The sequence below is a fragment of the Rhamphochromis longiceps genome, linkage group LG23 (assembly GCF_057381845.1).
Source record: "Rhamphochromis longiceps isolate RC_006_pf linkage group LG23, R_longiceps_female_GT1.1, whole genome shotgun sequence".
Lineage (NCBI taxonomy): Eukaryota > Metazoa > Chordata > Actinopteri > Cichliformes > Cichlidae > Rhamphochromis > Rhamphochromis longiceps.
This window is the reverse complement of record NC_140578.1, coordinates 42,664,930-42,689,420: the sequence shown is the minus strand read 5'-3', so window position 1 is coordinate 42,689,420 and position 24,491 is coordinate 42,664,930. Positions and strand designations below refer to the sequence as shown.

General features: G+C 42.1%; 1 protein-coding gene across 1 annotated transcript in view; it reads right to left on the bottom strand.

Annotated features, from left to right (window-relative positions):
* The window catches only part of ptgfrnb (prostaglandin F2 receptor inhibitor b), a 74,960-nt gene extending 51,223 nt beyond the window's left edge, over positions 1-23,737 (bottom strand). The window contains exons 1-5 of the mRNA XM_085397863.1: positions 23,347-23,737; positions 16,836-16,948; positions 16,164-16,422; positions 6,705-7,112; positions 1,463-1,873 (exon numbers count right to left, since the gene is read on the bottom strand). Of these exons, the coding sequence (XP_085253989.1) occupies positions 1,463-1,873; positions 6,705-7,112; positions 16,164-16,422; positions 16,836-16,948; positions 23,347-23,392 (1,237 nt within the window). The 5' untranslated portion in view covers positions 23,393-23,737. The remainder of the gene's footprint in view (positions 1-1,462; positions 1,874-6,704; positions 7,113-16,163; positions 16,423-16,835; positions 16,949-23,346) is intronic.
* Positions 23,738-24,491: the final 754 nt, after the last annotated feature.

Genomic DNA, 24,491 nt, shown 5'->3' with positions numbered 1-24,491 from the left:
GACTAACTGCATGACACAGATAACCTTCCCAGCATGCCAGCTATATCTAAATACAACATGAAGTGAAATTCAAACACAGCGAGAGCAGGATGGAAATAGAGAAGGGAAAGACGGATAGACAGAGAGACCACCCACCACGCCAGTAATTGATTGCTGTGTCAACTGTGTTTGACATCACTGCTCTTTAGAAGCAGGATCAGAGCATCGTGCACATGTACCCAGGCACACTAACAGAATACCCAGGGGTACACGGAGCAGGACAGGCATGACTAATCAATCCTCTTCGCAGCAGGAGTCGACAGGCTGATGAGGGGATTAAAGAGCTACCCCCCTTAAGACTCAAGATTCATCTCTAGCAGCACTGTTACACATCCACACCTCATGAAATCATACATGAGAAACGTGCACATGGCTTCTTACTGTTACTTCCCCCAACTACTCCTTTAAGAAAAATTAGCCAACCACAGCCAAGGAGATGCACACACACCTTCCCGAGAGTGCGTTTGTCGAGAGTAGGAACATTTAAAGTTTGCTGATAAGGTGAAAATTGAGAAAGAGACAGTCATTATTGGTTTTATGCAAAAATCAATAAGCCAACAGACAGAGCCCCACATCTGCTGTGTCACAATTTAAACTGTTTACTAAAAAAAACAAAGCATCATAGCTCAGAACACATCCAAAAGCAATTCAAATCCATCATAGGAACTGAAGCTGTAATTAAAAAAAACAGCCAACAAGATCACTCAACGAGAAGAGGATTTAGACAGTGAAACGTTTAAAATAACTAATAAATTGCTGATTGTTTTAGCAGCACATCAGGGTGGCATTTCCCAGCTTTACTCACAGCAGAGCAGAACGGGGCGTTTCACCTTTTTCTTCTCTAAACCAATGTGCTGGAAAGAAATCCTGATCCCAGGCGCACACAATGCTACAAGCAGAAAGAAGTCCCAGTCTTCCCAGTAAAGAGGCTGTTATTACAAATAAATTAAATTACTTGAGGAACTTAAATAAGACCTATGTTCATTTCAATATTTTTACCTTTCATCTCTAACAGTGTTTGCATGAGTTACACTAAAAAAATGATTTGTCTTTATTCGTCCCTCGCTCTCCTGCTTTTTGCAAACATTCTTCTGATTGGCTGACCTTGGCAAACAGAAGGTAGGTGGGGCTTCTCCACTCAAGGACAGACCCATGTGCTGGAGATGATACACACTCTCTGACATCACACAGAGCCGAGAATAGAAAAGCACTTGGTACCCGAGAGCTTTTTATGGACAAGCACAAACATTTCTGCAGTGTAACAATAATGGAAACCACAATAGGACCACTCTAAAAAGATTATTTAATGTTTTCTTCTCATTACTGATTTGGTCCTTTAAGCTCAACTCATTCATTTGAAACATTATACGAGATGAGACATAGTGTGGCAACAAAGAAGAAGAACACTGTGGAAAACACTCACGGATCTCAGAGACCTTCACAGTCACAGGGTTGGATGTCTTCTCCGCTGTCATGTACCACCTCCGTCCTTCTATATTGATGAACGCTCTGATGCGGCAGGTGTAGTTCCCTCCATTTTCAATGGTCACCCCCGTCACCCCCAACCTGTAGTCGCCGGTTTCTGTTCGCTCCAGGCTCGCCTCCCCCTTTTTTCCTTGCGCTCCGCTGGAGGATGTGTTTGAGATCACCACCCCGCTGCGATCCATGGTGATGATTTCACGGCCGTCGGCCAGCCAGGACACTTCCAGGGAGAGGGCGGGCAGGTTGTCGGCGGTGACGCCGCACATCAGGGTCAGCGAGTTGCCAGGAGAGAGGACGAGAGAGGTGGAGGAGGGAGAGGAGGAGGGTGAGGCCTTCACGTTGAGGGAACGACCTTGAGAGGACAGACATGGCATCAGTCAATGAATCCTAAGAAAACACTGCATGAAGACAATAAAATGCTTCAAGTCTCTGTCCTCGCACTGACCCAACCCACCAAAAAACACATCTCATGACTCTTTTTATGAATTGAGACTTCATGTACTGAAGCATAATGAGCATTTTCATGTTAACAATTAGTCAGAGAAAACAGGAAAAGGCACAGATTCTGTCAAATGAGGTGTTTCCTACATCCACACATCTACTCAGGTAGCCTTGTTTTTTCATAGATCAACGATGCGATTGATCGACTAGTTTTCCTCCAACAGCTGGATGACTAATTTGTGAAGATCGGCTTTCATGTGTCACTACACTGAGCTTGCCGATGCTGCAGGGCAGAACAACCGTCTGCAACTGCACGTCAAGGTGGTAATGTGAGCCGGGGCAACTCGCAGCAGAGGCAGCTAATTAATGCGCAGTTATTTCTTTAAAGAGTACGCATAGTATTATTCCTTTAAGTAAACAAGGTGCCCATGCCTGCATGCCCACCAATCAAACTGTGGGAAACACTTCCTTTATGTACACAAACCAGCTGGGCGGTGACAGCACACGTAAGCACAAAGTCCCATTCAAAGCCAAAAACACTACACCTGTGACTCATTTAGCACGACAGATATATGAATAAGCAAATTGGCCAACTGGCTGATTCTAATCTTACCGAAAGCGGGAAGTGCTATTATAGTTCGGGATAAAACGGGATGTAACAGCACAGTCTGTACATCCTCGTCATATCAGTCATGAGATAACAAAAAAACATTTAGAGCAGTGCATGGGTGTATGCGATTGCTCCTACAGCATTGTTACGCAGAGGTGCTCAAGAAACCTTCCTGCAGGTCTCTTTACTAATTTTAAAAAAAAAAAAAAAAAAAAAAGGGGGGGGGGGGGGGTTTAGCCAATTACAAATGGCTGTCAGCCTACTTCTCCTTTTTCTAAAAAAAATGTATCTTTAAACCCAAAGATTGGATCGGGCTTGTAAATATCATCTCCAGTGACAACATAAACAGCAGTATGGGGGAGAGAAAAAAGTCTGTATGGTGTCTGGAAACGGACAAAAGAGACAAAGCTCACTCTGTTTGACTTTTCTCATCCTCTTTACTCAAGTCAGTAAGTCAATATAAAGAGACTGGGACACAATGGACCTGAGACCGAGACCTGTTTGTGTGTCTGTGTGTGTGTGTGTGCACTGCTCATCACTGGTTTCATTACAAACCCCTTAAGAGGATATGGTAACCTGGAAAGATATAAGATATGGTGACCAGAGCAACCACACCGATGAGCGTGAGAGACAGACAGAGAAAGTGTGTGTGTCTGAGTGTGTGTCTGTGCACATAGGGGCCTCTATGGTCAGCCAATGAGGGTCGTGAACCTCCTGGGAGAGAGCGAGGCAGGCAGAGAGAATGAAAAGACGAGCGGTTCACAGAGGAGGAGATTCCTTTAAAATGAAGACAGCCACACAACAGAGGGAGAACTCTCCCATGTCCCCTCCCTCCCCGCCCCTCTCATCCTTGACTTTCTTCCAATTTCACTCCGGGCACTGTCGCAAGCTGCTTGCACACAGGGAATCGTGGGGATCCTCTCTACACTTTGCTGAGCATTGTGTCCCAAGACGACCGCTGCTGCGAACTGCCGTTAAACATCCAACAGCAGCTCACAGATCTGCACATTAAGTATGCATATACTAAATATCTTTTATCCCAAATCAGGAAGCAGATTTGAGGATTATGTACTGATCCCTCCCCTGCTGGGGATGTGCAGAGAACCTGTGCGCGCAGACTCACGTGGAAGCGGCGCACTGCACTGCTACTGGTGACCCTCGGCTTTTTTTCAAAGGATCTTTTGAAGCCTGAATAACCACCGGCCAGCTTCCTTTTCAATTATCCCAGAAAAGATATTTAAATTTTGTCCAAGGGAAGGACAAACGCACGAAGCTGAGGCCGGGCAGCAAATCACTAACCGCTGTGGCTGAAAAAAGGAGACAAAAAAAAAAAAGAAAGAAAGAGTTGAGTAAGTAATAAGTAAGCAGATTTAGTGTTAAGAATCATTCACTTCAATCATTTCACCTCAGAAACACCTCACAGGTGCGAGGACTGTTAAAAAAATTAGTTGCCCATAATTAGTTGATAAACCTGATCAGACTTCACACAGCTCAGTGTATAAAGCCCCATAATGTGTTTATATCACAGGCGTCAAACATAAGGCCCGGGGGCCAAAATTGGTCCCCGGAGCAAAGACTTCAATCCGGCCACTGGAGCACTTTGGATAAATTTCAGACTTTATCAACGGGAAAAGCAAGTTCCCATTTAAAGGTGTTCAGAGTTTAATGTTCGGTTCTTTAAAGACTGCATGAAGAAATCTGATAAACTGTTCACTTGTGTGGCCCTCTTTTAATTAACTGCTACTCTCCGACAGCTGTTCGCTATAAGGATATATATCGGATAACGATATAAAAACATCTATCGTTTCATTTTACGCTATCGCTTGTTTCGTGGTGTCGCAAAAATAAACTGTTTATAGCAACATTTTTTCATCGTTTTGATGGTCACTGTAGTGGCTATATTCATTCCTTAAAGTTCTCTTTCTCTTATATTTAATATAACCACACTACAGACGGACAAGCGCCTGTTTTTATGTGTTGTCGTTAGCAACAAGGACGGTAAAACCATTGCGTGTCCGCTTGTTTATTTCCCACATAAACCTTTCACAATAAAGCTCAAGATCCTGTTGAGACTTTTCAAAATAAACTGAATCACATGAAAGAGTATGCAGAGTATTTACGGATAAGAATTAAAAAAGAGCCGTCAGGTGCTAAAAAAAATAAACCTTAGACTCAAACGTTAGAACGGGCTTTTCCCCGCAGCACGCCGTGTAATAAATACTCAAAGAAAACGGCGGCTGTTACAACTTATGTCTAAAAATGTATCGTTTCATGCATCGGTTAAAACACTCGACTCCAGCTACATGACAAACACTTCACGCAAGACGAGCTGCCCGAGATTCACAGAACTTACAGAAAATGTTACATTTTTGTGATTTATATCGTTATTGGACGATAGAATTCTTATATTTTGGTCATATCGCACAGCCCTAGGCATGATTCTATAGTTTTTCGGTAATGTGAATTAAAGCAGACCACGCAGGTCAGAGTCACAAGTCTGTGTCAACAGCAATAAGCTCGAGCATTAGTGCGGTATGCCTGGGTCGCATACAAGCTGCCTGTGTGTGTGGACTGCTGGAGACAAAGAAATGCATGTTGTCCAGAAACATCTTATTTTGAAGTCTTTAAACATGTAGAAATATATGTTACTGTATCTCATTAGTTAATCCTCTTCTTGTTTTCACTGCTGCCACAGAAGATCATCTGCCTCCATCTCCAACTATCCCTGTGGTCCCATCCAAACTATTCAACCTGCCTCCTCCAGCTTCACCACCTGTCCTTTATTTCAGTTGCACCATCTCACCTGCATCTTTTAAACTCCTCAACATTATGCAATCCCAGTCGAGCCAACATTGTCACAGCCTGGCTCCAAAGTCAGAGAGATGCAGACTGAAGCCAGGAATGATTAAATGTGACAAAATTATGAAAGTAAGAAAAACAAAAAAGAGAAAACCACGAAGTGTGAACGTCGGTATTATTAGCAGTGAGGGTGTATGGATGGATGGATGCGTGAACAGTGTAGTGGGAAATACTGAGAGGCACACAGCAATGACGAAGCTGAAGACACGCTCTCAAAGGTCTGAGGAAGGGTGTGGTTTACATCTTAGAAGCACAGCCTGGCTTTTCTGTGACTTTTGGCCGGGTTAGGAGACAATCCACCAGAGCGAGGCTGCAGGCCCTGAATGCGTCAGCCCCGAGGTTCAGCTGTTAGCGATCCCGAGTCACATTTACAACCTCAGCCTGAAACAGGGGAACACATCGGTTTCATGGAAACCGTCCCGTCTGGTTCCTGTACCATCACAGCTTAACGGTTATTAACTAATTGCCTTCACATCACATGTGACGGAGGTGACGCAGAGACCAGTCTTGACCTGCTGCAGTTTGCATACAGACTGAATGTGAGACACTACATGCTGCAGAGAGCTGCACGGTGAGGATCGCCTCCTTTGATTCCTCGAGAGCGTTTAGAGAGAGAAGCTACAGGAAATGTCAGTAAACACACATCCACCATCTCCACAGTCCCGTGCATTACTCTGTGCAGCACTGGAGCTCCACAGGGAACTGTGCTGTCTCCCTTTGTGCCCACCTCACATGAGCCACCCACAAACACAATGCCGCGCACCATCTGATCAGCCAATCAGACTAAATGAAGTAATAAGGAAGGCCATCTCTGTCTGTGAGAGGAGGTCAGCGAACAATCGTGTAAAATCCTGACCGCCCTCTTCACCACTTACTGCACAGGCAGCAGAGTATCTTCTCTAACAGAGTGATTCAGCTCCACTGGCAGAAGGACAGATACAGGACATCTTTCATAACACATTTCAAAGTCTGTTTATTTATACAGCACCAAAGCACAACAACAGTCGCCTCAAGGCAGTTTATAATGTAAGAAAAAGACCAATAAGACAGAAAACACCAACTGTGAGCAAGCACTTGACAACAGTGAGAAGGAAAAACTCCCTTTTAACAGGAAGTGACCTCCTTCAGAACCAGGCTCAGCTAGGGGCAGCATGCATCCACTACAGTGAAATGCAATGCATCTGTCTGGCAAAAGCATGTTTTAGGGTTTTTTTCTATAGTTAGCTTAACCAAAACAAAGCATCAGCTGTGCAAGTAACAGTGAAACTCTTACCTGTAGGAGTAACTGCAACAGTTCCCATCTCTTTGGTACTCTCCACGATTTTTATCCAATTTCCTCCACTTTCGTGCGTCCACTCCGTCCCGTTGCATTCATAATTCCCTTCATCGGACGTCGTCATTCTGGAAATCACCAGTTCAAACACTCCGTTCCTGCCAGGGACCAATCGGATGCCTCCTTCTGCATAACGCCGGGCAAACCTGGACCCCGTGACCACATCCCCCTGAGGACCATACGTCAAAATCTCCTCTGACGTCGTCCCCTTCTTCACCGACCAGGTGACAGACAGGTAGGTGGGGTGGATGAGCTCCCGAGTGACGTTGCAGGAGAGAGTTAGGTCACTTCCCTCTGAGATGACTGGGAGTGGGGTCTTGGGGGAGACCTTGAGGGTGTTGGGAATGACTGACGGGAAAACAAACCAAAAGAAAATGTTTTGAGTGAATCAATCACACAGCAACAAACTGGGAGGTGCTGGAAATTATCCACACATGCTGCCCCCCCCAACACACACACACACACACACACACACACACACACTTATGTCATGCAACATTTATCACAAGGAAATATAGGATGTATATTTAGAATTAACTTTCTGTTAAATATTTTTCACCCACATCTATTTTATATTTCACACCTTCTGCTCTGGCTGCCAGGATACGTTCAAGAACCCTAACAGATGTTTTTTCCTTTTTCAAACCACAGTTGAGTGTTTCCAGATTACATTTAAGGAGCCCTATTTTCATCAATGCGCTCCCCGGTTTACCTGCAAGTGTCAAAAACCTGCTTGAACACAACAGCCCAATAAAACTTGGACTACAACCAGACAGAACAACCAGAAACCAGAAAGCTTTGTGCACCAATCATCTTTCCCTTTGCCTACAGATTCATAAGCAGATACGATTCCTCATACGGCAGCTAATCGGCAGCATATCTGCATTTTCCTTCACTTGTCTTCGTCGTCTATCACTTGAGGCCTATTTGTGTGTCGCTGTGAGCGAAAAGGTCTTGTTTACTTCGAGGATCTGTTTAAACTAATTCCCAGGTTTAAAAAGCAGCGTATTTGAGCTGGAAATTGTAGGTAAAACGATGACATAATAGCTCAAGGCAAGCAAAGGCTTTTCCCTGTTGTCTAATATTAGACAGTTTGCAGGTGCATATGATAAAAAATGAACAATTCGACATTTAGCATCTATTTATTGGGTGGAGTGACAGAATCTTAATCTTACTTCAGTGTCACACCTTTGTTTACCACACCTCAAAGCGGCCCGTCTGTCAGGTCATCCGGCTTAAACTAAAAGGCAAAAATCAGGGCTAGTGTAAACTCCTAGTGATTCATGTAATCCAACATAATATTTCGCATACACTCGTGCCAAGGTCATTGGTTGAAGGACAAACAAACAGACGCAGATAAAGCTGCAAAAAAAACCTCAACACGCCCAGAGGAGTGCTTCTGAAGGTCACCGTCTTAACCAAGTAAACTCTCAACACTCTCACGCAACCACTTTCACCTCCACTCTTTCATCTCAGGCTCGTTTACGTATTAAAAATGAAACTAAACGTATCATCCAGAAGGTCTTTACAGAGCAGATTTCACCGCTCATTCCTTTCTTGTTATGACACACGAAGGAGGATGATGAGTCACTGCTGGAGAGAAAAAAATAAAATAAAGTGAAAGGCCTATAACTCCTGGGTTTCCTGATGGGAGCATGGCTTTGCTTTTAAATGCATGCACGGCGAGAGCTATGAAAATAAGTTTTTACCTCTGCTTCTCGCAACGGGAAGAGTGCGGGGAAAAGACAGATGCTGAGATGCAGTGAAGACACGGGGGGTTAATAACAAAGCTGAGAGGCAATATCAGGGTGGGGTTGGCGTGTCTGCTAAGCAAAAATTACAGGCTCTGTTTTATCATCGCAATCAAGTCATTTGAATTTTGTATATTAAAAAAAGAAAAAAAAAAGAAAGAAATCTGTGCTCTGTGTATGTTTGTGTGCACACATTACCATTCCTCACACTTTAAAGCAACAGTAGCTCCAAACTCTGAGATTTATCACTGAAATGCTTTAGATAAATGATGAACTGTGTATTTTGGAAGGCAGCTCTAGTCGCGTTACAAATGAATCCAAGAAGCGGCAGATGGCCGGGAATGAGAAGTACGTGGCTATGCATTATGGGAATTAGAGAAATGCCACGTTTACATCCTGTGGGAAAGACTGCTTTGTAAGCAGTTAGGAATAAAAAGTTCGCCCCAACTTCAGACGCAAACTTAAAAACAACGGATCAACACGTCCGGGTGTAGACAACGATGCACAGCGCTGCTTCAACCGTCTATTGTCCTGCGAGTGAAAATGTCCCGGCTCTTTATTAAAATTCGATCGCTTTCCAATGAATAAATCATTAACATTAATTACTACTGTGCACTTACAAGTGTTGTGGCAGGTTTGACTGTCTTCGTGAATACTGTTCTGTGCGATTAACGCTGGCGTTGATATAAATTGACATGGCATTGCAATATTTTGCGTCGTGATATTGTTATCATCTATGTAAATTAAAATATTCTGGGAATACCGTGAAGAAGAGGGCTCCTCTCATGCACCAACATCCTGAGGTAACGTTAGCCGAGCAAACTTACATTAATGAAACCAAACTGACAGACCATCCAAGGCTGGAGGCTAATGGCTCAGTCACACGAGTAGAAATATGACAGCCAACTCCTTACAGCTACCAACAACTACAAAATAAATACTAGTCTGCCTGGTTATTTGATTTTTGTTCATCATTCTTGCAACTTGTGCTGACTAAATGGTTGTCCAAAGCTGGAGGTAAAAGGCAACCTTTCTGCAAACAGTTGCAGTCTGACTTGGACTGACTCCAATCAGTCTCAGAGAGATTGTTGAAGGTTTGTTTAAAAACAAAAAGTTGCCATCAGTGTTAATGGGGATTTCTGAATGAGCGCAACTCAAGGGGATTCAACTCAGCTGCCTGTATTCTGATTATATTCCTATAGAAGACCAGAAGGATGCGGAGCACAACTGTAATAGTCCAATGTGAATTTCTTTCCATGTAGACAGCAACAGCTATGTGATTTTTTACAGTTAATTTCTGCATTATCAGAAGCAGAGTGCTTTTAACTGCCAACTTGACTCCATTCAATCACAGACTGATATCAGACTGACTGTCTTATAGTAACATTTATAGCAGGTTTTAGTGACAGTGATCGTATGCTCAAAATTTCATTTTGCATCAAAAAGATAACTGATGTATCTGTTTTATCCAATAAAATTAAGTTATTGACTAAGTCTGAGGACTTAATCTGCAGTTGGAAAAAGGCAATTTTAGTCACAATATGTTACTGCAATACTGCAATATTGGGTCAGCCACTAATCAGAAGGTCGGTGGTTCGATCCCAGGCTGCATGCCAAATATCCTTGGGCAAGATACTAACCCCGTGTTTACCTACTGGTGGTGGTCAGAGGGCCCGGTGGCGCCAGTGTCCGGCAGCCTCGCCTCTGTCAGCGCGCCCCAGGGCAGCTGTGGCTACAATGTAGCTTGCTATCGCCAGTGTGTGAATGGGTGAATGACTGAATGTAGTGTAAAGCGCTTTGGGGTCCTATGGACTAGAAAAGCGCTATACAAATGCAGGCCATTTACCATTTACTCAAAGTATCACAAAATTTAAGAAAACCAATAAATTTATATTGTGATAATGTCGTATCACGAGGTTTCCCATCTCTAATAAACATGTTCACTGGAAAGTGTGAGCAAACACATGAAAATGGACAGAATCTGTTGAGAGGTAACAATATGATGTTATCCATGTTCAGAAGAATTTTTGTACCTTTTTTGTCTGATTTCAATTCCTGTCATGTATGAGTCTGTACACATTTTAAACTCAGGGCATACGTCCGCACAAGTATTGATGGAAGAGAGCAGGATATGAAGTGAATATTTAAGTGAAGGACATACCAACACCTGCATGTATAACATAAGTAAATCAAAATAGATCTATAGCAGAGGTTTGGGATTCTAGTCTCAATCATAATTATCACATTTCAGCTTGTATGTGCATGAAATACACTCAGATGATTGTTTCTAAAGGTTCATTCATTACATATTTCTTGACAGTGTCTAGAAAAGGTGTCCTGTAAGTTGTCCTCTCTCACAGTTGCACACAACGGGAGATTTTCTTGAGCAGCCATGCAGGAGACGGGACATAACTTCCACTCGTTCGGTGTGAATCCTTTGGACAGCTACCTGGTGTATATCCTCACACGGGCACGCTCGAACATCGCAGGACCCATTCCAGACGAGCTGGATAAAAGACTCAAAGTCTTTTCTGTGAACTGCTACATAGACATATGACCTCTGTAGTCTAAATGTCACTCTTTATCTATCGATCAGCTCAACACAAACCAGGCTGTCAAATTAAAACATGACGATCAGGCTACAACATGCTGCTGATAGCGACGAATACAGCAGATATGCATGGGTGTTGCTGGTGCTTTGTTGATTCGGCATCAACAGAACTCCTCCTCTCGGGCTTTGGTTCTTTGTATGATTTTGGGTGATTTGCATCATGATGTCTCTGTTCGTTTAACAACATTCTATCCATAGGAAAAACTGTGCTTATTGCAGGATTTAAAGCACTTATTTGAATCCTTGAGGCATTCTTAAACCGTGGACATAAACAGGACTGCAACAGACACCAGTCAGACCTGGCAGTGGAGGTCAGAGCAGCCTGCAGGCCTGCTGATGCTGCTGTGCTGCAGTGCCGTCTGTGGCAGATGACAAAGGCAGAGCAAATAATCTGCGTTTTGCTCTATCAATTAAAATTAGCCTGAAAGGAGTTCTCAAACCCTCAGCGACCTGTACTTCACTTGTTTCTTACATAACCAATCAGCCTCAGTGGGCTGAAAGAGGCAGCGCACGTTTGTGTGTGTGTGTGTGTGTGTGTAAGAAATGTGGCACACATATGACTCAAATGGTATAAATCTAGCTCATCATCTGCGTTAAAGACAGTCTCGGTCAGAAATATTTTGTCCTTTACATGCTGCAAAACGAAGCGCTCACTGATACATATGCTCTACATATACACGACAATCTCTCGCTCACAAACAGCGCTGCCTAGTTAATTCAGGTCTAAATTTAACAAGGTGTCTGGGGAGCCGTGCTGGGAAGCAGAGAGCAGCTGAACATGATGGTGCATTATGGAGCTAACTAACCTGCTGTCAGACATTGCTCTTTGTGAGTTCATTTCTTAAAACCTCCTCAGGTAAAATCTTACTCAAATTACCACTTATAAAAAAGAAATCCTTTCTGGAGGACAGAATTGTCCTGAGAAGGATGGGTTGGACACGGGTAAACACCAGATTAAACCAATGCGGAGAGTACAGCTTTAATTGCCAACTAGAAAAAGAGAAACCCAATTAAATTCAAAGGAAAATGCTGAATACATGTTTCTTTGTCAGGAAGTAGTTCAAATTAAATCTTCACACTGTGAATGTAGTAGATGATCTGAGTAATGGAAAGCGTATCTCTTTCAACAGTGTGTCTACAAAAGATCTAGGGGCCCATTAGCTCTTCAAAGGATAGAGTCGGTTTGAAATAGCCGGCTTTTAGATAAAATAACATCGGCAAAAACCTGGAACTTTTAAGCTGCAATTAAGCAAGCTTAACTGCATTTCCTTTAATGGCCACTTGTTCAAAAAAGTCTGTGCCTACACACTCTTGGTAAAAAGTTTAAAGTTAGAGCAAAAATCAACACGGTTCATATCTGATTTTCAGCTCTAAAGTTTATTTTTCTCTTCATAACAACTGTGCAAAGGATGATTTCTGAGGATGATGACTCATTTAAAATGCTTGGATGCTGACAATTATGCAGAGTCAGGCATGGAAAGGCTGCTCTTTGTGACAGGTGGGTGCTGTCATACATGGGTGTAGCTGCCAGCTGTCCTCGAGGCTTCACCTCTGCTAAACTTGTGTCTCTGAACTTGACCTCGTCTCATAAACTCTCCTGTGATATTTATTTTGCATCCTTGGTTATTCAAATGAATGATTAATATATTAATATAAATCTATACAGATTTGTCCACACTGGATATGACAGTAAGAGTTAGTAAAGCTCTGTTAACGTGTCCCTCTACAGCCTGTTGTTTCTTAGTTTCACCAGTGAAACTAATTAAAAACAAAACATAGATGACATATTGTCGCCTAGGCAACCACCAAGCTCCCAGTGCCTACAGGCATTCACTAAAACATGCTGGTCATTGGATCGTTTGAATAAATATCAATGTTTTCGACATGTCTTAGTTTACATTATTACACAGTTATTATGAGTGAGCATGTCTAATATTTTTCCACTAAACAGTCGTCTTCTCCTTTGGTTTGTTTGTAACAACCATTTATAAAAACTTGTGTTTTGCTTTTGTTTTATTTTTAACTGCAATTCTGGTCGAGTAGCTTTTATAGTGTTAATTCAACATATACTACAAAATAAAATGACTTTTTAAAAGTACATTTGTGGGCAGTTTATTTTCAAATTATCCAATCACAGAATCAAATGCACAAAGCCTGTGATGTCATCAAAGGCACAAAACTTGTGATGTCATCACATTCTGTCATTGGAAGGAGAAATTCAGTCAACTGTTGCAACTCTTTGGTGGCAGAACTACGAAACAACCTGTTTGTTAAAACCAAGATAAGGAAGACACAGAGACGCAGAAGCAGACGCAGACGCTGAAGCAGACGCATATAAAATGGCAGAAGCACAGATGGAAGTGGTCGTGAGCCCAAATATAACAGTTTTGCAAAGATCGGAAAATGACCTCAAAAAACCCCAAACACCAAATCCTGAAACACGTCCTCTGGCACAAGTTGAAACCGAAGTGGTCGTGAAAGGCAAGAAAAAAAGGGGGCAAAAACAGAAAAGAGTGGCTGAAGAACCCAGACGACCGATTACTCGGGCTCTTCTAGAAGCCCAAAACAACGTGGCTGATGGAAGCAACCCGAGAAATGAAGAAGTGTCAGGAAACCCTGAAGGAACCTCTGAAAGGGAAAACCCTGGATCCCTCCCTATGTCAGAACCAAAGGACGACGTGAATATGGAGACAGAGGCAAACACGAATAACGCCAGTGGACAAAACCCTGGTCCAAATGGAGGGACGTGGCAACATCAGCCAAATCCCAGATTTATACCCCATCATGGCAGAGTCCAGTATGATTCATGTTGTGAGATTGCTGCTCTCAGGCATCAACTACAAGCTTCCCAAAACCACCAGAATGAGCTTTACTGGAAACTGGTAGCTGCTAATAAGAGGGCTTCTTATTACCAGTCTAAGGTGACCAAACTTCATGCACAGATGATCGCCGACAAAAAACAGCACGAAGAAACAATTAAAGAGCTCATAGAGCAACTGGAGGAGGCTAATGATAATAATAAGCCTGATACGAGCAAAACAGAGGTTCAAGCAAAGGACAACCAAGCAGTTGTCATGCTGGATGACATGATTCGTGTCCTGCACGAAGACGTCAGCGACCCTACCACAGAGCAGTGTGTGGATTCTTCTACACAAACCACAGAGGCTTCACACACGGACTGTGTAGGTCTGAAGGAGGCTCAATTTGAAGCCCAATACAAGACTCAACAAGAGCAAATAGGAACACTCCAACAACAGCTCCTAGAAGCTCAACACCAACTCAAGGAACAGGAAGATAAACATAGGCAGGACCAGGAGACACTGAACATGGAAATCAGTGAGCTTAAATCCCAGCTCTGCTCCAACAAGGAGCTTCATGACATGAAAGCAGAGACTCTTTATCAAGAGTTGACAGAAGTCAAAGCGTCCTACATTAACATCACACAGGAGCAAAATGAACAAAATTCCAACACAGCAAATGGAAAATCTGAGCTTCTGGTGGAAAAAGACACCAAAGAACAGGACAAGGAAGAAGAAGGAGAAGACTCCCTGACATCAACTGAGATGTCTCTGCATGACTCTCTACAACAAACAGAAGACAGAGAGAAAACGATAACTACCAATCCAGCTGAACTCGAAACTGAAGCTAAGACTGTGCCAGAGAAAAAACCCAAGAAGAAGACGAAGAGGAACTGGCTGCGTCGGCTTTTCAGCTGTACCAGTCCACAGACAGACTGATTTACACAACTGTGGAAAAACTAAATAAATACAAAAAAAAAAAAAAAAAAAAAAAAAAAAAAAAAAGGAAAACATAGATGTGTCATTATTTCATATAGATTTCAAATAACATACCATTTGATGTCAACATGTTTTAGTTGCATTTGCAGTGCTCGTGCTGTTATATTCTTATGATTCTGTTCATTTTATGAGTGTATCCTTCAGCCTTGCTTCACATATTTACTGCTGCTTGATCAGCTTTAGTCCTGCTAGCATCAGCACAGGTAGAAACAGATCACACATCAGAGAATCGGCCGTGCATCTAAATGCAAATGGAAACTAAAAATGAAAACATAGATAACTTAGCTGAACTTCATAGATCTGAAAGTTGACCAATGCATACATAGTGCTAAAAATCAGGTATCGGGAAAACACATTATTTTATATTATGCTGAAGTCAATTGTTATCCTTTTTTAAAACTATATCATATAATAAAGTCTGTTTTGAAGTTTACTATGGTAAAAAAAATATTTTAAGGCTTTTCAGATATACTGTAACTTCATAGGTATGAACCATCAAAGCATTTTCATCATAAATATAAAACTTCATTAGGTAGATCTGTTCAAATACTCATTAATGCAAATATCTGATCAGCCAATCACATGGCAGCAACTCAATGCAGGTGTAAAAGGTGAGGTCTAAAAAAACCTTTAAGAAAATATGAATCCATCTTAATCAGTCTTTAATTATGAAGCAATCACCTAACTCCCTCTGACAAACAGACCTGTGGCCAAATTTATAAACCACTTTTGACTTTTTCCAAGGTGAATATTGTCTGACAGCAGGTGCCCTTCCCCTCCCAGAACACGTCAAGGACAATTACAGCAGCTATTACAAACATTATAAGCAGAATAAACCATGAAACTAAACATTTCTCCTCCTTGATATTCTTCATCCAAATCCGTGCCTCCCTGGTCCTCATTTGACATAAGCCAAGTACTCCCACCTGACATCTGCTCCCCACGCGTGTGACACTGTGTCGAGGTACGCGTCTATGCAAAAACCAAATTATACGCCAGTGATTGTCTGAAACCAGCAGGGGTGTTCATGTGCAAGAGGACACATCCATGGTCAGCAGAGCATTGGTAAGTTGTGGGGGATAGCTGTTAAATGGACCAGCATAACCAAATAGCCTCAAACACAAAGTAAAAACACAGCTACTCTGCATCAGAAGCTTTGTATCCTGAAAGGACAAAATTGGCAAATACACACACACAGACACACAAAGGCACACGTGAGCACGCACACACACTTTCATACCTGTGAGTTGGACCTGAGCCATATAATTTCCACTGATGACGTAGTCGGTGCTCGGTGTTTGACACTCGTAGAAGCCAGCATCCGTCAACTTCACCTCAGCAATCTTCAGCTCCACCTCGTTGTCTTGGAGACGCACCACTGAAATGTCGCCGGACGCCACGCGCTTGCTGTAAGTCTGGTCGGAGTAGCGAGAGTCGAAAGAGGAGATTATCTTTGTCTTCTGCCCTTTCGCGTCCTTTAACATATTCCATTCAAAATCCTGCAGAGGAGGGATACAAACAATCCGAGTGTTAAGTGGATGCACACACATAAATATAGGCGGAGTAAATTAGAAACACTGGGCCGGAGCAATGGGGTCACCAACCAAAATAATATTCAGCTTAATGGGAGTACAGTCATTAGTGGCTTGTGAGCCAATAATGTAAGAGACTCTGATTCCATTACAAAGTGCCTTAAAAGTATACTTCCATTCACTTTTTCCTGTATATGCAAGAAACCCAGAGGACAAAATCTGACCCTTCGTGACAGTGCTATTAGCAGCTGCAAATAAACAGAATATGCAGTTCAATTAATAATCTATTGGCCACAAGTAATACACTAAATATTCATACTCTCCAGAGGATCAACTCTTTCAATTCAAGGGTGTGTGTGTGTGTGTGTTGGGGAAATGACCTGCTCACTAGGTCCTGTGTATTCTTTGACATCACATCTGATGGAGACTGGCTGGCCCTCCACCCGGATTAATGGACCAGGAGGCACCGTCACCACACGGGCCGAGCACCCACCTTGAAGGACAGAGAAAACATTTTAAAAGATTAAAAGTCTATAACAGGAAACAATAATATTTGGAGGCTTAGTTGGAATCCAAAACCTCTAAGATGAAAGAAGATTCACCCTTATGTGAAGTAAAATAGAATTTACATGAAGAATAAGCCGTATTCGCATAAATTCAGCAAGAAAAATGTTTAAGAGGGAGCAAGCTACAAGTCTGACAACCAATTAACAAACTCTACTGAGTTAAAGAAGAAAGATTTTACCAATTGAAGTTGCCTTTTTAAAGACAAACAAAACAGAGACCAAGGCACAGACACAGGTCTTGTTGGAACTTGAGTGAAGTGCTGACGTTATTGACGATGACGGTGCTGAAACCTGAATTGCACTCTCTCCACACACACTTGTTTCTATACACGCTCACACCCACATCATTTTCTCTGGCATGAACACCAACCGCTGGTTATGACAGCCCTCCAGCAGCTTTCAGAGAAGGAAGAAAACAACAGCGAGAGGCTGAGACTTATATGCGCCTCTTTAATTTAGCTTCAATTGCGTACCAGATCATTAGTGCTGTTTGGTTACATTGTAAGACCTCTCGTATCAAATCAAACCATCTGCATTTCATTCCTCCTTCGGCAAAGTGTTCGACTCTTGAATTCCAGCTGGGTAAGAGCATGTAGCAACACAGCCGAACTGACGGAGACATGTACAGTTACGCGATACTGTGCTTTCTGGTCGGTGAGGCGCGGTCCACACCAATTAATGCCGGCATCATCAAGCTAGTTTTAATGAGCCACACCAAACTCATCCGCACATTATCTTCAATGTAGGGTAATAATAATATGGTAAAGTAAGTAGTTTTTGGTAAGTGACACCCAGATATGAAAGCTGATACTGAACATGCAGTCAGATTAGTCTATTTGTACTACAGTGTCAATTTAATGTCGACTCTCCTTTTGGAAATTCCATTTTTGCCTCGTGCCAGGTGTCAGACAAATACGACCAACACGACAACAATACAGACATCACAGTTACAGGCATTAAAGACGGCTCAAACACAACACCCACGTCTTATCATATTTCAACTTGGTTTGTTCAGAGTTATACTACAAGCTATAAAAGACCTCAGGGCACGAGATGTTCACAAAGGAGGTGTGCCTCCGTCCTGATGGTAGTAAAGTGTAATCACCATAAAGCAAGTGCGATACGTCACTGAGGATGTCTCGCCACCTTCACACCACTCATGTCTACTGAAGCTATCACATGTAGTGTCTGCCCCTGCTCACAATCCTATTGAGTGTTGTTCTTCTTCTCTACAGATGGTGAAAACACCATGAAAAACATCGTGTACCATACAGGTAAGAACATCCCAGGAAGTTAGTGCTGTTCATCAGAAGAGTCCAGACTGAAGAAGTCACTTTGATGACTGATGAAACATTTCTCCCACTAGAAACGCTTCATCCAGATGCAGAGAATCAATTTATGGGGACAATTAAAAATACCAATAAAATACAATTTATGAGGCCTTATGTAGGAAAAGTTCTTCAATCCCTGTTGCGCTCAGTTCAGCGCACTGAAACGCCCTTATCAGCTGTAATGAGTCCTGTAGGCATCATCAGTAGGCGCCCGCTTTCACTTACTACCAAGCTCAGTATTCAGTTATCCTCCATTGTAACCGCTGATAAACCAGAAGCTATCTAAATTACAAAGGAGACAGCTAGCCTTTCTGTGTGCTTTGTAAAACGTGATTTATAATCAGGATCTTTTCTTAATCTTAACCAAGCAGTTTTGACGCTTTCGTCTACTGAAACTAAAGTGAACAGGATGTGGAAAGCAAATCAAACAAAACCTAAAACATCAGACTCTTGTTTGGTTTAATCTGAAGAACTTAGCCTATTATCTCCATTCAGAAAGACACAATGACAACCAATGAGGAGTGTCTATACCTGCTGACTAAACAGTACAGGAAACATTGGACTGATAATGAGGAACGGCAATTCAATAGGCTAAGGTTTGCAACGGGTGTCTGTTTAACATCCTCCGTTTTATTCTTAAACTCAGGTTTGCTGAAGTCAGGTTCCAATTAACTGCTTTTACCATCCGTTTTGTCAGCAGCTGTACTATGAGAACAGCAGCACTGCAAAGTGTGTCTGTGCATTGAATATTCTTGAAGGCCAAGAAACTTAAGCAGTCATGTCATGGCCTTTCAATCGGAGCATTTCCACTCTGTTCGAAGCCAGATTAATAAAAATAAGGAGAACAACCACGCAGATCATCAAACAGTTTGGGAAATAATCTAATAATTAGTTCTGTATAGACTTCACAGAACAGGTCTCAGAAATTATTAAGTTTCAGCCGTCATCAGGACCTACCTGGTCAGACTGTTGTTTGGCAACATATATTGTAATTTCAAAAGCAACCCCAAGTTTAATTTGGTATTTTTAGGTCTATATATACCAATCAACACATCACCAAAACCTCTATACTGAGAGGTCTGCAAGCAAAGGAGGATTTTTACAGCAAAAGTCATGTCTTCTATCTTTAAACCCTTAAACCTATAAATGGATCAGGAAAAAAAAAACACAGTACTTCAAGAAAAAGCCCTGTGCTTGCATGAGCCATCAATATTTGTGAGAGGTTCAATTCTTATGTTTTGGCAGTTGGCCTGGCGGTGTGAGTGCATGTGTGAGCCTGCTGAGTGTGGGCTTTTTTCTGCTTTGCAAGTAACATAGAAGTAAGAAGCATATGAAACCTACTGTTCCAGTTCACTGTCTGTCTACAGTGGTCTACAGTTTAATCTGTCTCCATCTTCACATCAGACATGCATGGTTGACAGTTTGGTCTCAAATGACAATGTGATGCTAACAGTGAACATCCACTACAAGGAGCACCTGAGGCTCACTGAGGTTTTCTGCACCACCAAGGCGAAGCCAGCAGCAAGCAGATCTCCTCCACATGCCATTTAAATTACTTCCTTAGCTAATGCTAAGTTACGATCACGTGATGCAACCAAAAACTTTGCTTCCCTTTTAATTTTAAGGTACATTAACACAAAAGGGTCAAACAGCATGAGGGCCATTAATCACCAAGAGGAAAAACGTTGTTGAGATTTATGTTCAAACTTAGTTTCCAGCCTGTATGACTTTTGGTCTCTTGTGAAAATAAAAGATTGGAACCAGCGGAGCCCGAAAATTCCCACAAGATACGATTTTGTAAAAAAAGGGATGTCTGGATATTTTTACGTCACTGTGTTGGAATGAGCGAGCACGTCTGGATCACCATCTGGACGCTCAGTTGGCTTTTTATGTTGAGGTGATGCTGACTGTCAATCTTATCAGCAAAAACCCTGAAACCTGTTTCTTCTGTCTTATAGCTGAGGTTTTATTTCTGCTTCATTAGAGGCAGTTATGCTATTGCTAACAGACAGGTGGCAAGAGTCAGCAATTTTACAATTTAAGCTTGTACCCCTTTTTTGACCTCGTTTGATTTTTCTGCTTCCAGCTGAGTTTTCTTATCTGAAAAAGAAAAAAACCCTTCCTATATAAAATAAGGCATCAGACTGTGACACCAAGTCTCTAATTTCCTGTTTTCCTTGTAATTCATGACTATGTGTCGAAACATTGCAATGAGTCACCACAAACAGCACTGGTTTGGGGGCCCTGAGTCACGATCAGGTTCAACAGTTTCTTCCAATAAAAGATGATTGCAAAAGCTTTGATGGGATTATTTAACCTAGCTATATTAATAAGTACGATAGCTAATCTAAATCTATAGTTTGGGCAGTACTATAATAGATACTGTCTGGTATTATAGGTGTTCTTCTCATTTCAGACTTCTGATTCACCACAGCTTTCAGAAAATCCCATGATTTATATAGACGAACACTATAAAAAACAAACTGGTTGGTTTTCAGTGAGCTTCACCATAAACATTTCTGTTGGCCTGACCTGAGAGTCATTAAATAAGCATAAAGGTCACCAAACTGGGGCTGAAAATCTTCTGCATGATAAAAACAAAATACATAAAACATGATCAGTTATCTGGCAGAACTGCACAGTAACAACAGCATTTAGGGTACATTATACAATCATGAGAAAAAGCTTTTTCAAAGGGACTCTATGCTATGAACAAAATAAGATCCCATGAATTAGTAGCTTTTAGAAAATAATAACTTAAAGTACTGGTTTTCATTAAGGAGAAAGTTTGGCACAGTCTTTTTTTCTTTGTTTTCTTACAATGTTGCTTCAAGTCATTGCAGTTTTTTGGGTACTTCTTTATGCACAGCTCTCTAAGGTCCGTCATGGCATTTCAGTGTAGTTAGTCTGAAGTTTAACTGGGCCACTGCTTTTCCAGCCATTCTGTTGTAGATTTGCTGCTGTGCTCTGGATCATTTGCTGTTGACTGATGGTCTCAAATTTAAGTCTAGAAGACTTTGGTATATAGAGAAATCCATGGGCAACTCAATGACTGCAATGTGCCCGGGGCCATGGCTGCAAACAATCCCAAATCATCGTGCTGACAGTTGGTATGGGGTGTTTGGCTTTTCAACAAACGTGCTGTGTATTATGTTTGAGAAGTCTTGCAGTTCGCTCAGATTAAACTTTGCAAACCTAAGCTGTTCTGTTCTTTTACAGAGAAAAGGCTTTCTCCCACCAACTTTTCCAAACAAGCCATACTTGGCTACATAACATTCCCTAATTCTTTGGGAAGCAGTAAGGGTCTACTTAGTTTTGTGACATGTGACAACTCTCTTTTGCACATGTATGCAGTGCTTCTTTGATTTTAATGTGTGATCTCTGACTGAATGCTCTCTTAAAGTAATACATCATCTTAAAAAGAAAATAAAACTCTTTGAGGTTGAGTTTGCAAAGATCGAGGAGATTGAAGAACTCATCCCCAGCTCCAGGGTGAAACACTGGATCTGGATTCATCCAGTGTCAGGGTTAAGACTTTCTAAACTTTCATCGATGACTGTTAATTAAACACTAACAGATGGATCAGTTGTCCCGTTATCCTAGATTTAATTTTGATGGATTTGCACTTAAGAGGCTTCCTCCTCTTTATGGGTATAGCTGTACATGGGACATTTGGGAAACCTAAGATGGGACCAGGCTCTGTAGGGACTACCTGAGGTCACACAGCAAGTGATCTTTAAGCCCTGCAACCAGAAACAGATCAATAGTCGGTTATGTGATGTTGTGTTACCTGAAGCCTGACAGTATTTTGCATATTATAGTCGCTTTCTCCTTGTGTGGAGTCAGAATACACACAGCATGAGCGCTGGCAGCATCTGATCATCTTACACTGCACTAATTTAAGCCAAGTCCCCAACTCTCTCTCTCACACACACACATATACTGGAGAAACCCTGTGGCAGTCATGGTTATGCTCATAAACATATGGCAACTGCAGTATCCAGGTATGCCAGTGAACAGGCCCTGGTTTGTCCCTGTGGAGAAAACCAGCCTAACACCGGCTTGGTCTGGCTTGGCACTTTGGCTCAGACCAGTCTGATGTGATTATAATAATACAGCTCATCATTATGGCCGGGCCGTGACTTCTCAGCAGGCTAATGGGACCATGTCAACTCATGTTGGCTAATTGGTCTTAATGGGAGCACAGTTTGCTAGGCTAATGAGAAGCTGAACAGGAGAGAGAGACTGAGAGACAGAAGAACACCCGAAACTTGAATTTTTTCCTTTTTAGTCCCTTTTTTCTCCTAAGCCCTACCGTTAAATAGAATAAAGTATTTATAACACGTTTACATAATTTTATTTAAAAAAAATACACACCAAATAAATTATCACTGGTGGAAATGACTTCAAAACGTTCGCTTAACACACCTGTATGAGAAGGTCGACACTGAAAAAAAATTTTTTATGGAGGAAGTAGGTGCAAATTTTTACCGTGACGAGCTTCATTTAAAAACAATACATTTTTACGTAACTCTATCAGTCACACCCAGCCGCGTCTCAGATAACAACTCGGTCATTGATTTTCAATCTCTTGGATTGACTTTTCAATTCGGCCTAACCCAATACACCAACCGACACTTCTGTTTCACTGAAATTTCAAGTTTTTAAGGAGGCTAGCTTGCTGCCCTCGCAAACTTATTCCATCCAAATCCACAGCACTAGCAGCGGGAGCCAATTGCAAAGTTACAAATCCATTAAAAATAAGTGATAGTTGATGGGTTGGCTATATGCCGAATTATATAGGTGGTGTTAAATATGCGGAAAATGGTTTAAATGATGTTTTAAAATGGATGTTCGCTGATAGACAACCGAAACATATTAAATCGTCAGATTTCAAAACGGAGTACAACACTGGCTTCTCGCGACCAGAGAATGCCGACATCTATCGGAGTTAATTGACCATCAATATAGTCAAGCAAAGAAAGGTCTCTTACCGAGCATCAAAAGCCCGAAAGCGAATGCGAAAAGACACTTATCCATGTTCCCTCCTCTCTTATTCCACTCTTATCCTTTTTCCTTAATTTCCCCCCGCTTTCTTTGTCCCGCGTTGGGGGTAAGACCAGTCCTCTCCCGCCGCTGTCGGGCAATCCAATAAAACTCTCAGATGTGTGCAGTCAGTCCGCACCGCACACCGGGCGGAGCCGCTACGCAAAACGGATGCACACACCGCGGTTTCTGATCCAGCGAGCCGAAAGTCCGGGTCCGGGGGGAGAGCGTTTACATGGCACTTACACTGAACCGGTGTAATGTGTGTCTCTGTGTGTGGGAACTGGGACGAGCTACATAGAGAGGGGGGTGAGGCTGATAGAGGTGAGAGAGAGCGAGAGAGAGAGTGGCCGGAAGTTAGGTGACGGTCTGGAGGAGGGGTGGAGGGAAACAGGGAGGTCCCAGGTGGAGAGAGAGATTCCCACATCATTCTTGCTGTGCCACAAGTTTTAATAGCGAAGATCGCAGTCTGTGTTACACGTCGGGCACAGTCCAGTGATGATATGATGGATTTCTCCATCACAGAGCTTCAATTACAGCAGCTCAATCTCCAGCGATTATCCTTTAATATCGACCTACCAGCCCAGGCTAATACAGCAGCTCCTTGTGTATAATAATTGATACATTTGATTGATTTCTCTCTACAGTAATGTTGCTTTCATGATGTGTTGAAATTGATACTTTGATACCCAGGATGCTTTATGATAATAATAATAATAAAGCTTATTTGGAAAATAACTATAAACATTTGAAAATCGGCAGTGATAAAGGGCCAGTACACTAAATTAGGAGTACAGAGAAAGGTTGGGGTGGGGGGGCACCTAGGAATTTATGGCACAGGCCACAGGAGAAGTGTAAAAGGAAGGTGGGGGCTGAAACTTCTACTGTTAACATGATTCCTCAGGTCTTCCAAAGGCAATCTATTGTTATTTTTACTATTATATAAGCAATATGGTCATTATAGTCAGTTCCATGAACAAACCGCATATATTTGGAGGCTAAAAGAATCCGCAAAAATCTATGTACTTCCCTTCCAAAACGCCTGCCGCCTTGTTTGCATGCTAACATTTCTCCCATTTTCATTTTCCCTGTG